The following is a 12,643-nucleotide window of genomic DNA, read 5'->3' as shown; positions in this document are numbered from 1 at the left end:
AACTTTAATATCATTGCATTCGAGGTGCCTATTTTACAGAGGCAGCATAAGCCCCAAGCTGCTTAATTATAAAGAGAGTTTGGAAGGGCTAATACCCCTCATGGAGTTCTTGACCAGAGGACACCATGTGTAGGCACACTCACATCCTGACACACCATCACCAGCCCCCGGTACCAGAGGGGACCTGCCTTACAATAGTTTCTAGGATGTGACCTTTGAAATCTTTTATTCAGAGGCAAAACTCCAAGAAGTCTTACCTGGTGATTTGTGTCCTTGTGCTGAAGTCCAGGGACCTCATTGAGCGCAGAACTTCAATGCACCCCAAATACTGCAAAGAAAAAAACATGTGTCATGATCCCTGGGAGCTGAGAGAAAGAGAAAAACTCCTGATGCTATCAAGGGCATTTTTGGAAGCAATACTCACTTCTTACATCATATTTTATCTTTAAATTCTATGGGAAAGTATTGTTCTGTCCCTATTAAAACCATAACTTGGGCTTAGAGATTAGGCAGTTGCCTGCAAAGCCAGATGCACAAGGTAGTGCATGCATCTGGAGTTTGTATGCAGTGGCTGAAGGCACTGGTGCACCCATTCTCTCTCTATCTGCCTCTTTCTCTCTCTCTAAAATAAATAAGGCTTTTTTTTTTAAGTATTCTGAAGCCAGGTGTGGTGGCATACACCTTTAATCTCAGCACTCAGGAGGCAGAGGTAGGAGGATCACCATAAATTCGAGGATACCCTGAGAATACATAGTGAATTCAAGGTCAGCCTGATGTCCTGATGTGAGCTAGAGTGAGACCCCACCTCAAAAAAACAAAAAAAAAGTAATATTCTTAAAAATTAATAAAGCCATAACTCTCATTCATAAGAAAATTTTCCAATGTCTACATTGGCACTGCACTTGACTTTCCTAAAATCTGTTGGTATTTTCATTTCATTTAGATGTATGTTTTTCAAGGCACTATGGAGTGACTGTATCACCCAATATCATCGATTCTTGTAATGAAGCAGATGTCACACAGTTGTGTGGTGACCACCATCACCAAAGCCACTAGCTACCACAGCCACCCCGCCAAGTCATACAAAGCACATGCCTAATGTGACCAAGTGAATAACATTCACTACCCAGCATACAGAGTGATGCAAGTGTCCAACACACAGTGATGTGAGTGTCCAGCACAGAGTCATGTGAGTGTCCAGCACACAGTGCCCTGGGTTGTAGGCCCCCAGCACCACCACTGTGGAAGTGTCATCACCAGCACCACCACTGCAGACACTTGGCACTACCACGAGCTGCATTGGGGAGTTCTGAGAATACCACAACAAACAATGCACTAGCAGCCAGGATGCTGGAAAGATCTATGCATCCTATTAATAGACTCTGCATGCTTTACAGCTGGCCAGCCAGGCCAAATGTGCTTACTGGTACAACAGTGGCATGTCTGTTATAAAGGAAACTAACTAATCACTCTTTGATTGGACTTGAGGCCCATTCCATGGAGGCGGGGGGAGGGGGGAATCCTCCCTGGTACTGAAATCCTAATGAAAAGCCCATGGCTTGGAAGGTCAAAAGCCCTAGTGGCAGAAGCTACTACTTCTGCTTGGCTAAATAGATATATGATGCCCACCAAACTACCCACTAAATACTTATGTTTATGCCCATTAGAGAAGCTTTTCTTTTCAGATGGTGATGACCACTAGGCAGACTCAAAATTCATCAAAATCCAAGAGTGGTGGCACATGCCTTTAATCCTAGCACTTGGGAGGAAGAGGTAGAAGGATCGCTGTGAATTCAAGGCCACTCTGAACTACACAGTGAATTCCTGGTCAGCCTGAGCTACAGTGAGGCCCTACCTCAAAAACAAACAAACAAAACAAAAACTCATCAAAGTGCGGAGAAGAAGTGGCAGTGGAATGCTCAGCACTAACACAACTTTAGCATGCCCTCCAAGGTTCAGGGGCCACTGTGGAAGAGGTAGCAGAAAGAATCTAAGAGCCAAAGAAAGGGGAGGATGCTTACAATAATGTTTTCCAGACACAAAATGGACATGGTTCTCATGACCTCACAGTGGCCGGCACTACTTACACAAGAAATGCATAATAGGAGGGGGAAAATAATGACAACAAAATAGAGGAGAGACTTGTTGGAATGGAGAAAGGATTAGGTGGAGGGGGGATTTGGGACAGGAAAAGTAAGGGTGGTGGCAGGGGGATTATGATCATAGTATATTGTTTATATTCATGGAAGTTCTCAATAAGAAAAAGCTTTTTAAAAAATGCTGTACATACACAATCACTGTCGCCTTCTATGAAATTGGAATGTCAGGGTTGTGTGGAAACTGAAGAGTAGGATAGACTTATGCCACCATTACAGTTATGAGAACCTTCCCCACCAGGAGAGTATTCCCATGAATAACATGGTCTATCACCATGGGAATTACTGTGAGCACTTATTTTGATCATTTTAGTATGGCCTCTGAGTATCTGATCCTGTTTTAAAATATTTTCTTACAAATGCACCACTGAATTTTAATTTAGCAACATTTCTTTATTATTTATTGCTTAGTGTGTTTTTTAAAAAATATTTTCCACTTAGCTATCCCTCCACTTGGAATATATTTGTCTGCATAGGAAACCGTGAGGCCTGTCAGGCAGCCTCCAGATGGACGGCTATGTATATCAGCCCCATTGCTTTTTTCTGAATTCACTGCTACCTTTGTGGACATAAGTTCCAAAGTCTCTATCCACCTCTGTACACCAAGCTATAGTGCCTCATTTGTCAGTTCTTATTTCTTGCACATATTTTCCATATAAATTTTAAAACATTTTGTGCAAAACCTATTTGAGTTCTATTTGACACTTTATATTGTAGCCTGCATTTGCATGGTATATGTCAAAGCTTTTTTTTTTTTTTTTTTGCTTGTGTGTGTGTGTGTGTGTGTGTGTGTGTATGGTATGTACATGTATGTGCCCTCGTGGCATGCCATACACTTGCCTGGGACAGGGCTCACTCATTTGAAGTGGCCAGAGTGAAACGTTGAATGTCCCTCTCCATCATTGTTACATTTGGTAATTTTTTTTTGAGCCGGAGTCTCTTTCTAGTGTTTCTGGAGCTTGTGGGGCTCTATCAACTCGCCGGTCTCTGCTCCCCTATTGGGCTCTATCACACCCAGTCACACTGGGTTACACTGGGCATGTAAGGTCACACCCTGTTGTTTTATGTGGCATCTGCAGTCTCAGGCTTGTGCAAGAAGCAGACTTAACCACTGAGCCATCTCAACAGCTAGCCAAAGAACTTTTCAATGCTTTGTTCAATGTTAGGAATGATAGAGTGTTTTCATTTCATGTCTACCTGATATTTACTAGCAGAGAAAAAAATGGTTGGTTCATGGTTGTTGCAGTCAGGTTTGCATTGCTGGCAGAAATCACTAACCAAGAGCAGCTTGTGGGAGAAAAAAAGGTTTATTTTGGTTTACAGACTCAAGGGGAAGCTCCATAATGGCAGGGGAAAAAATGGCCTAAGCAGAGGGTAGACATCACCTCCTGCCCAACATCAGGTGGACGACAAGAACAGGAGAGTGGGCCAAACACTGGCAAGGGGAAACTGGCTATAATATCCATCATCCCATCCCCAACAATACTGCCTCCAGGAGGAATTAATTTCAAAATCGCTATCAGCTGGGAACCCAGCATTCAGAACACCTAAGTTTACGGGGGACACCTGAATCAAACCACCACAGTGGTATAAATTAAATGGAAAATCAGCCCCTGGCTCCTGTGATACTCAAAGTCCAAAAGTCATAAAAGCTGAACAGTGGCGCCCATGAAAACATACCCATGCCAGAGCAATCAAAATGCAAAGGACAGTGTAAAATCTTGGCACTAGGATCTCTGTGTCACATAGAATCCCAGGAGACAAACAAATGGAGAGCATGTGTAAGACAAGCTGGACCCAGGAGCACAGGCTTGGAGTTCCAGCTACTTAGGAAGCAAAGGAAAGAAGACTGCAAATTCAAGGCCTGCCTCAGGCTACAGAATAAGTTCAAGGCCAGTCTGGACAACTTTGTGAGACCCTGTCTCCAAATAAGAGTTAAAAAGAGAGCTGGGATCAGGCATGGTGGCACATACCTTCAATCCCTGCACTAGGGAGGCTGAGGTAGGAGCAGCACCTTGAGTTCAAGTCCAGCCTGGGCTACAGTAAGTCCCTGGTTCAAAAAAGAGAAAAAGGTCTAGAGAGATGGCTTAGCACTTAAGGCATGTTGCTATGAAGCTTAAGGACCCAGGTTCAATTCCCCAGTACACTCATAAGCCAGATGCACAAGGTGGCACATGCATCTGGAGTTCGTTTGCAGTGGCTACAGGCCCTGGAGCGCCCATTCATTCTCTCTATCCGCCTCTTTCTCTCTCTCCCTCAAATAAAGAAAAAAAAATTTAAGAGAGAGAGAGAACAGGGGTCATAGTTCAGTGATAGAGCACTTGCCTGGATGTACACTTCGGTCACTTTTGTTGAACACTATGCTGGAAGTTCCAGCTAGAGCAATCAGGCAAGACAATGAGACACAAAGCATCCAAACTGGAAAGGAGGAAGTAAGATTGTCACTGTCGGCAGAGGATATGATCTCATGTAGAGAAAAGATTGAAGACAACACACACATGCACACACACACATACTTATTAGAACTCATAAATCCAGCAAAATTGCAGAATACAAAATCAACATACACAAGCCAGTAGCAGGCAGGCAAGGTGGCACACGCTTTTAATCCCAGCACTCCAGAGGCAGAGGTAAGAGGATTGCTGTGAGTTCAAGAGTTCAAGGCCACCTTGGGACTACATAGTGAATTCCAGATCAGCCTGGGCTACAGCAAGACCCCACCTTGAGAGGGGAAAAAAAGAAAAAAGCCAGGAGCATTCCTACACACAAAACTGAAAAGAAATCAAGAAACCAGTCTCATTGATTTAGTCACCCCATAAAAGCAACAATTAAGCCAAAGAGGTGAAGGATCTCTCTCTCTATATTTATGAATGAAACCGAAGACACAGAAACGTTGGAAGACATCCCTTATTCACAGATGGGGAGAGTAAAATGCCATACTGCCCACAGCCGTCTGCAGACTCCATGCAGCCCCTGTCCTGTCAAGACAGCAGTGACATTCTTCACAGAGGCAGACCATCTACCACACAACGGGGTCTGTCCAGATGATGATAACATGCTGTGTGTTCTTACGAAATTAGAAGAAACAAGTCTGAATATTTCTACCATCAAGAAAATGATAACTTATAGGAAATATACATGCTTGACTTGATTTGAACATTACAGAATACATGCATGCATCAAAACATCAAATAAATGTGGATCCTTTCTATGTGCCAAAGTAAATTTTCCTTTGATACTCATGCGTGGGAGAAAAATCTAAATGAATTTCAAAGGAGGAAGCCACACTAAAGTTCTTGTTCAGCCCCAAACGCACGAAGACAAAGGACACCGTCCAAGTGGGAGGATGATACACACCCAGCCAGGACTCTCCCCACCCCAACAGCACTCCTGTGGGAGGGCAAAGTGAAGACTGAAAGCTAACTGCCCCCACACGCTCTCACCAAGAAACATTCAGAGATGTTAGGAACACAACACAGAGAGGATGTGGGCTACAGAAACACAAGAATCAACAAGGGTTACCAGTGCAGGGGCTGGGGAGAAGGCTCAGTAGAGAAAGTGCTTGCTGCATAAGCATGAGGACCTGAGTTCAGATCCCCATGGCCCATGTAACCAGACAGTATAGCATAAGTGTCTGTAATGCCAGCTCACACACAGCAAGAAGGAAGGTACAGAAAGAGATTCTCCTGCAAGCTTACAGGCCAGCTAGCCTGACGAACACAGAGGTGAAAAAGGAGACACTCCCTCAAAGAGGTGGAAGTGGGGCTACAGAGATGGCTTTGTGGTTCAGATGCTTGCCTACAAGGCCAAAAGACCCAGGTTCAATTTCCCAGATCCCACCTAAACCCAAATGAACAAAGTAGCACATGTGTCTGCAGTTCCTTTGCAGTGGCTAGAGGCCCTGGAGCGCCTGTTCCATATCTCTCTCTCTCTCTCTCTCTCTCTCTCATATATGTAAATAAACAAATACAAAAAAAATAGCTTAGCATTTAAAAAAGTAAAGGTGGAAGGCAAGGATTGACCCTGAAAATTGTTCTCTGACCTCTACACAAGCCATGGCATGTGTGTGCCCACTCACACACAAACATGCACACACACACAAACAACAGATCCTACCATACTAAAAATTATGGATATGCTATTTGCCTTAATAATATGCATAATTGAAATATGTATTTTTAACCATAATCACAAACTGAAATCTCAGAAGTTGTCAACATGGACAGTGGGGAGCAGGTACAGGGAAGCTGAGTGGATGGTAGGGAGAGATAAAAGGAAGGTGTGTGGATGGCAGGGAGAGACACAGGGAAGGGGAGTGAATGGTAGGGAGAAATACAGGGAAGGTGAGTGGGTGGTAGGAGGAGATAAAGGGAAGGTGTGTGATGGCAGAGAGGATACAGGGAAAGTGAGTTTATGGTAGGGAGAGATACAAAGATGGTGAGTGGATGGTACAGAGAGATACAGGGAAGGTGAGTGGATGGTAAGGAAAGATACAGAGAATGTGAGTGGATGATAGGAAGAGATACAGGGAAGGTGAGTGGGTGGTAGGGAGAGATACAGGGAAGGTGTGTGTGGTCAACATGGTTGTAGGCACAGATACAGAGGAGTTGCTGTGTTCAGAGGACGGGCGTGTCTCAAGGAGGTTGGTCCTGACGTGACTACTTCTAGGGAGTAGCAGAAAAGATACCTTCAAATGTGCATGTAAAATAATTATCAGCCACTACCAAAATAAAAACAAAAAGATCCACTTCCAAAACTACCAGAGAGAAAAAGGAAAAAGCCAACACAGACAGGGAAAACAAGGCATGAAAATAGAACATGCACAATTAGAAGACACAGGAAAAAGGAGCATCGGTAATGGAACCAACCCCCTTGGTGACAAGAATCACCAATGGTTCAATTCTGCTAGTTGAAACCTGTTGTATTGATGAAAAATATTTGTATGTTAAATAACATTACGGATGAAATACTGAGAAAACATATTCTATATCAGTCAAATGCTAGGTAAACAGAACAAGAATATAATAGGGAAGCAAATATTTCACTGACAAAAGCACTGAAATACACAAGACATAGACACTATTGCATCTGATTCTACATGGGTTCTGGGGATCCAAGCTCAGATTCTCACACTTGCAAGACAATCACTTTATATAGTATGCCATTACTCCCCACCACCACAAGACTCTGAAGTATTAAAGCAGTTTTGAAAATGTAGCTACTGATAATGTCAGCCTTTGTTTGGTCATCACAAATAAGAATGCCTACGTCAGTCTTGTCAGTTGGTAAGCACATGTCTGCACGTACGAGGATCTCTGACAGAAACTGAGTGCACCTCGTCTTGCTGTCTCGGAAATGGATTTACCAGTCAGACTAAAAAGAGTTCACTCACCATGCCCATGAAAGCTGCCATATGGAACAACAAAGCAAACATGCCAAGCCAGGATTAAAGAGAAGTTTCTGGAGACTCAAAGAGACGGAAAGCACACAGCACCATTCCTGGAAGTGCAGAGTCAGGGACTGATGCTCTCCAAGTGTGGTCCCTGGGCCAGCAGCCTGAGCAGCCCTACATGTGGGACCTTTCTAGCAGTGTAAATTCCAAGCTCCCTGATAGCTGTATAGTCCAAAAGGTTCCAGATCATTAAGCTTGCCCTTTATCTTTACAGAGACCCATCTGAATCCATGTTTTTTCAGCCAGTGCATGCTTCTGGCTACAGAAGCTCAAACCTTAAAGTTCAACTTTTTAACTAGTTTTTTTTTAGGATTTTTTTTTTTTTTTTGGTCTTCCCATTAATTATCTTTGAGACAGTTTCCTTATTTGAACAGGGTAATGAGAACTGCTTTTAGTTGTCAGTGCAAGTACCTCCCATAGCACCCAGCATGCCTTGTGACTTAAGATATTGATGCATACAAGTGTAGGAAACCAAGCAATCTAGGGCACCTCCCCTTGAAAAAAAATTTTTTCAACCCCTTCCCTGTAAGACAACACCTGGCACCTCTCCTCCTGTGGGTAATTTGTGTTCTGGCACATCCTGGTAGGAGGGACGAGAAAGGCCAGTCTAGACACAAGTTGGATGCAAGCACAGGGAAGGCCAATCTGTCCACAAAGTGACCAGTCAGGGAAAAGGCCCTATTTAGCATCTCATGCATATGCATAACTGTGCATACATACACTTATTACTATGGGACATATGCCTGTATACACACAGGTCATCAAAATTATATAACAGACTATCAATTGGGGTGATGATCCACCTCATTCCTTCCCCTGAGATCAGGCTCCTCCTTCAATGTGGACTCATGGAAAGAACTGAGAATAGAACTCAAGGCTCCTGAGCCATCTAATGGAGTCTCTCACTCCCTTGCTTTGACCTTTCATTGTTCACTGCTATGTCTACTTCTTCAGTTCCTCAACTAAGTGGCCGAGAAGCTGGAACCCCAAAGGTCATGGAGACACCCTCCCCAAACAATATCATGAATAATATTATTTGTCCCCTTTAGTCCTGGTTCTCATGACTGAGGGCTCAGCTACAGTTCACAGCTGAAAGTGGCTTATGTCTTGGTGTGTTTTAGTTCTTCAGACTCAGGAAGACCCTGAAGGGCTTCAAAGAGGACAGCTTCTTGACTCCTGTTTCCCACAGTAAGCCATAGACACAGAGCTGTCACTTAGGGTATCAGAAAGTTCCCAGATCCAGGGAAACTGGAAGCATAATGGTGGACTCTGAAAACTCAGGGTCATGATATTTTAAAAAACAAACAACAAAAAAAGTCCTAATCAAGTTTTTGTAAGCTTCCATTGGAAAGTTGATAGAGTATGTGTTAACAGCACTGTTATTAAAAATAATAACTCAAGGGTACAGAATAAAATTGGCTTTTTGAATGGGAACCATTAAAAGCCAAGACATGAAGGGGTAGAGGCAGCTTCTGCAACAGAAAGGAGGCTGTCAGCAATAGAATAAACTGAGCTAGCTTGCTGAAGAACTCAAAGGAATAATGGAAGTGTGTAGGCAAGAAATGAGAGCCGTCAGGAAAAGAGCTGTGATTTACAAAAGACTCTGAACAAAAAGTTAATCCATAAGAAAGAGAAAAATAAATAAGGAAAGGTACTTCTTGGACATATAAGAAAAGAATGATAACAGCACAAGAGAAAAGTCATGACAAAAGAGCTGATGCAGACTTCTCCGCTACTGCAAGTGTGATCAGGCAGTAAATGTGAGGAAGGGCAGGAAGCCAAGTCCCAGCTGGGAAAGATGAGTCATAGCTGTGGCATGGCCTGCAGACTCAGAGAGCTCAAGTCATGAGCTGCCATCTCTATGGAGACCTGGGCAGGTGACACGGTCAGTGGTGGCCATGAAGCATCCTGACGGCAAGGGTCATCACAGCATGTGTCTGCTGCCTCCCAGGAGTCGCCCAGGATGCAGAATTGCAGAAGCTCCTGTGGAACCTTGTAACTTAGGGACAAAAGATAGTCTCTGTCCTGTTGCTTGGAACTTCCAGGGTCCCAAGACACAGAGGTTTCTGCCCAGTACCTGAGTCACTGTTCTCTGTGACCTGCAACCCATCACTCCAGTTATAATCATGCTCTTCTCTCTCAGGGAAAGGGAGGTACCAACATTTTGGGCACTGGGACATGTCCAGTCCTGTCAACATTCTAAATTCTCTCTGAGGGAGTGGTATTGATCCATCTTTTGTTGATAATGAAATACCTGAGGCAGGCTGAGAGAGAGAGAGAGAGCTTGTTTATTAGCTCACAGATTTAGCAATCTAAGCAATATGGTGCAGGATGGGGTGAGGGCCCTCCCTCAGCTGTGTTACCTCAAGATGTAGGACAATGGTAGGAGTATATGTGGCAAGAAGGTGTTGCAACTTGAAACAGGAAGCCAGAAAGAGCCTGAGGTCCCAGAGTCCTTTCCAAGGGCATGCCTTCAATAGATTAAGGAGCTCCCTTTGGGCCCCTCTTCTAGAGGTCTCACCATCTAACGTTAGCAGGAACCATGCTCCAACACCTGAACTTCTGGAGGACACTTAAATCATATCCAAACTGTAGCAAGAGATCTGAGGTAGAAATATGTTGTCTTGAGCACTAGTGTTTGACCTGGCCTTGATTTTGAATTTTCACAATGAGAATCCATCTGTAAAGGTCCTTACAAAAGGAAGATGAGGCATCACTTGAGATTCCTTGAACCTGATCTTAATAGGATAAGTTACAATAAAAGATGCATGTATGTATATACCTAGGGGGAAAGGGCAGGTACCCAGCTGGAAACAGTGTTGACCACTGAGAAGGGCTCTAAAGCTCTGTGTGAACAGAGACTTCTGCTTTTCACTCTATGTCTTATAGGCTGAATTTCTACAAAAGAAGTGTACCCACATGTGACATATATAACCACAAAAATCATCACCAAATTACTAATAATCACAAGAGTCACTAAAGGTAAAATAAAATCAACTGATATGAGCACTGTGGCTAACTTGAACGTGCACTAGAGTCCTCTGGAGGGCTTGTTAAGCAGTCTTCAGGAGCTGCCCCACCCACAGTGCTTGAGCAATCGGCCTGATTGTCTGGCCTGAGACTTCAGGCTAAGAGCTAAATCCTCTGAGAGGTGGAGGCTGGGCATGAGTGCCAGGGGAAGTACTGGGATTTCAACCTAGACCTTCTCCATCAGATTCTAACTCTGGATCTCAACTACCTGCCAAGCAAGGCTATTTGGTACAATAGAGTTGGAAAGATTCATTTCTTGACCTTCAGTGCATATGTAGTGGGCATGCATATGTGTGTGCATGTGCTATGTGTATGGTGCACATGTGTATGTGGGGGGACAGAGGTCAAGGTCATGTGACTTCCTCAATCATTCTGTTGCAGTTCCCTTCCTGTTGCTGGGACAAACATCTGACTATAAGCAGCTTTTGGGGGGGGAAAGGGTTTATTTCAGGCTTGCAGATTCCAGTGGAAACGTCATCGTGGCAGAAGAAGCTGGCTCACTTCATCATACAGCCATGGCTGAGAGACAACAGCCAGCACCAGTGACGCAACTGCCTTTGACTCACCCATGCTCCTGTAAGAAATTCCAGCAAACTCATTGGTTCACCAAACTGATATTGGTGCGATCATATTTTGATCTGTGGTCTGAGCTCTAACTGTGGTAAATATGCAAGTATTTATATTGCCCCAATGAAAACATTTCCTGTAACACTTTGATTAAAAAAAAAAAATGTTAAACATAAATGCTGGGCCTCCTTTATCTTAATCAGTGTTTGTCTGAGATGACTTCTGAGGAAGATGTGAATGGGTCTCAGCTCCCCAGGCCATGAGGCCTGACAAGGATCCATCCTTTCTCTAGTAACAGGCATCACCCTAAAATGCAGGTAGTTTTAATGAACCCCAGGACATAGGTATACATCATGACTAAGAAAAGTGTTTTTTTTTTTCTTGTTTAGAAACAAACCCAGATTCTAGATGATGCTGACAATCTGCAGGCACTCGACAGCTTCCTTTCTACTCAAGTCCCTAGTAGACTGGAAGACTTATAGAGAGTCAGTGATTCTCTAACTCAGGGAAAACTGAAACAGCAAGTCAGTGCACCAGCCATATGAAGGCTTCCCCCCAAAAAGAGAAACAGGCAATCAGAATGGGGCTTAAAAAGGAAGAAACAGGTGCCGTGCATGCGGAAGAAGACTGGAGAGGAGGTCCAACAAGTAAAAAGAACTACAGAGAAACTCCCCAAGAGAATGTCATCAGCGGATGAGCCCATTCTGATTCCTGAACCACTCATGGGGGGGAGGGGGGTGCAAGCACATTGATTAGAAGAATCAAGGTCATCCCTACATGCGCTGAACAGTTCCTGAAGCTTGCTGCTGCTGCACAACGTGGGAGGCCATAGACCAAGGGGTGTCTAAACCAGCAATGAGACAGGAGAGGAAAGGACAGTTTAAGAGACATGGAAGACAGATTCAGACATCCCAACACCTCACATCCAACAAATGATATAGAAGATCAAGTTATCCAGCAGAGGCTAAGGCAGGAGGATAGCATTTTTTTTAGAACAGCCTGAGCCACTTAGCAAGTTCAAGGCTAGCCTGAGCAAAATACAAGACCCTGTACCAAAAATAAGTAAGTAGAAAAGAAAACTTGACATTGGTAATAAATGAGTTAATCAAGTATAAGTGCTAAGTCTGTGTTTTAACCTAGAAACAATCAGGAAGCAACATCCCAGTCAACACTAAGGAGGGACTAGCTATGGAACAGGGAAAATAATGAAAGCAAGCAGCCAGGGCCAGTTCCTCCTTGGGCTTGGAATATTATTAGTTAGCTCCAGATGTTAAAGCTCGCTTTTTAAAATACTAACCTCAACACAGATGTTCAAATTAAGGTAATATGAAATGGCAATACACAAATGAAAGTGACCAACCTTCTGGATCATCTGGCCGATGCACAACAAAACCACTGAGACCATGCTACACACCTACTGGGTGAGAAGTGCCTCGTG

At 43.7% G+C, this 12,643-nt stretch overlaps 1 protein-coding gene across 2 annotated transcripts in view; it reads right to left on the bottom strand.

The window, feature by feature from the left end:
• Window positions 1-12,643, bottom strand: part of Shc3 (SHC adaptor protein 3) — a 144,408-nt gene that overhangs the window by 87,287 nt on the left and 44,478 nt on the right. For both annotated transcript variants that reach the window (XM_045131780.1, XM_004668365.2), the window contains exon 2: window positions 258-328. In XM_045131780.1, the coding sequence (XP_044987715.1) occupies window positions 258-328 (71 nt within the window). The remainder of the gene's footprint in view (window positions 1-257; window positions 329-12,643) is intronic.

The sequence above is a fragment of the Jaculus jaculus genome, chromosome 12 (genome assembly GCF_020740685.1).
Source record: "Jaculus jaculus isolate mJacJac1 chromosome 12, mJacJac1.mat.Y.cur, whole genome shotgun sequence".
Taxonomy (NCBI): Eukaryota; Metazoa; Chordata; class Mammalia; order Rodentia; family Dipodidae; genus Jaculus; species Jaculus jaculus.
This window is presented reverse-complemented; position numbering and strand designations above follow the sequence as displayed.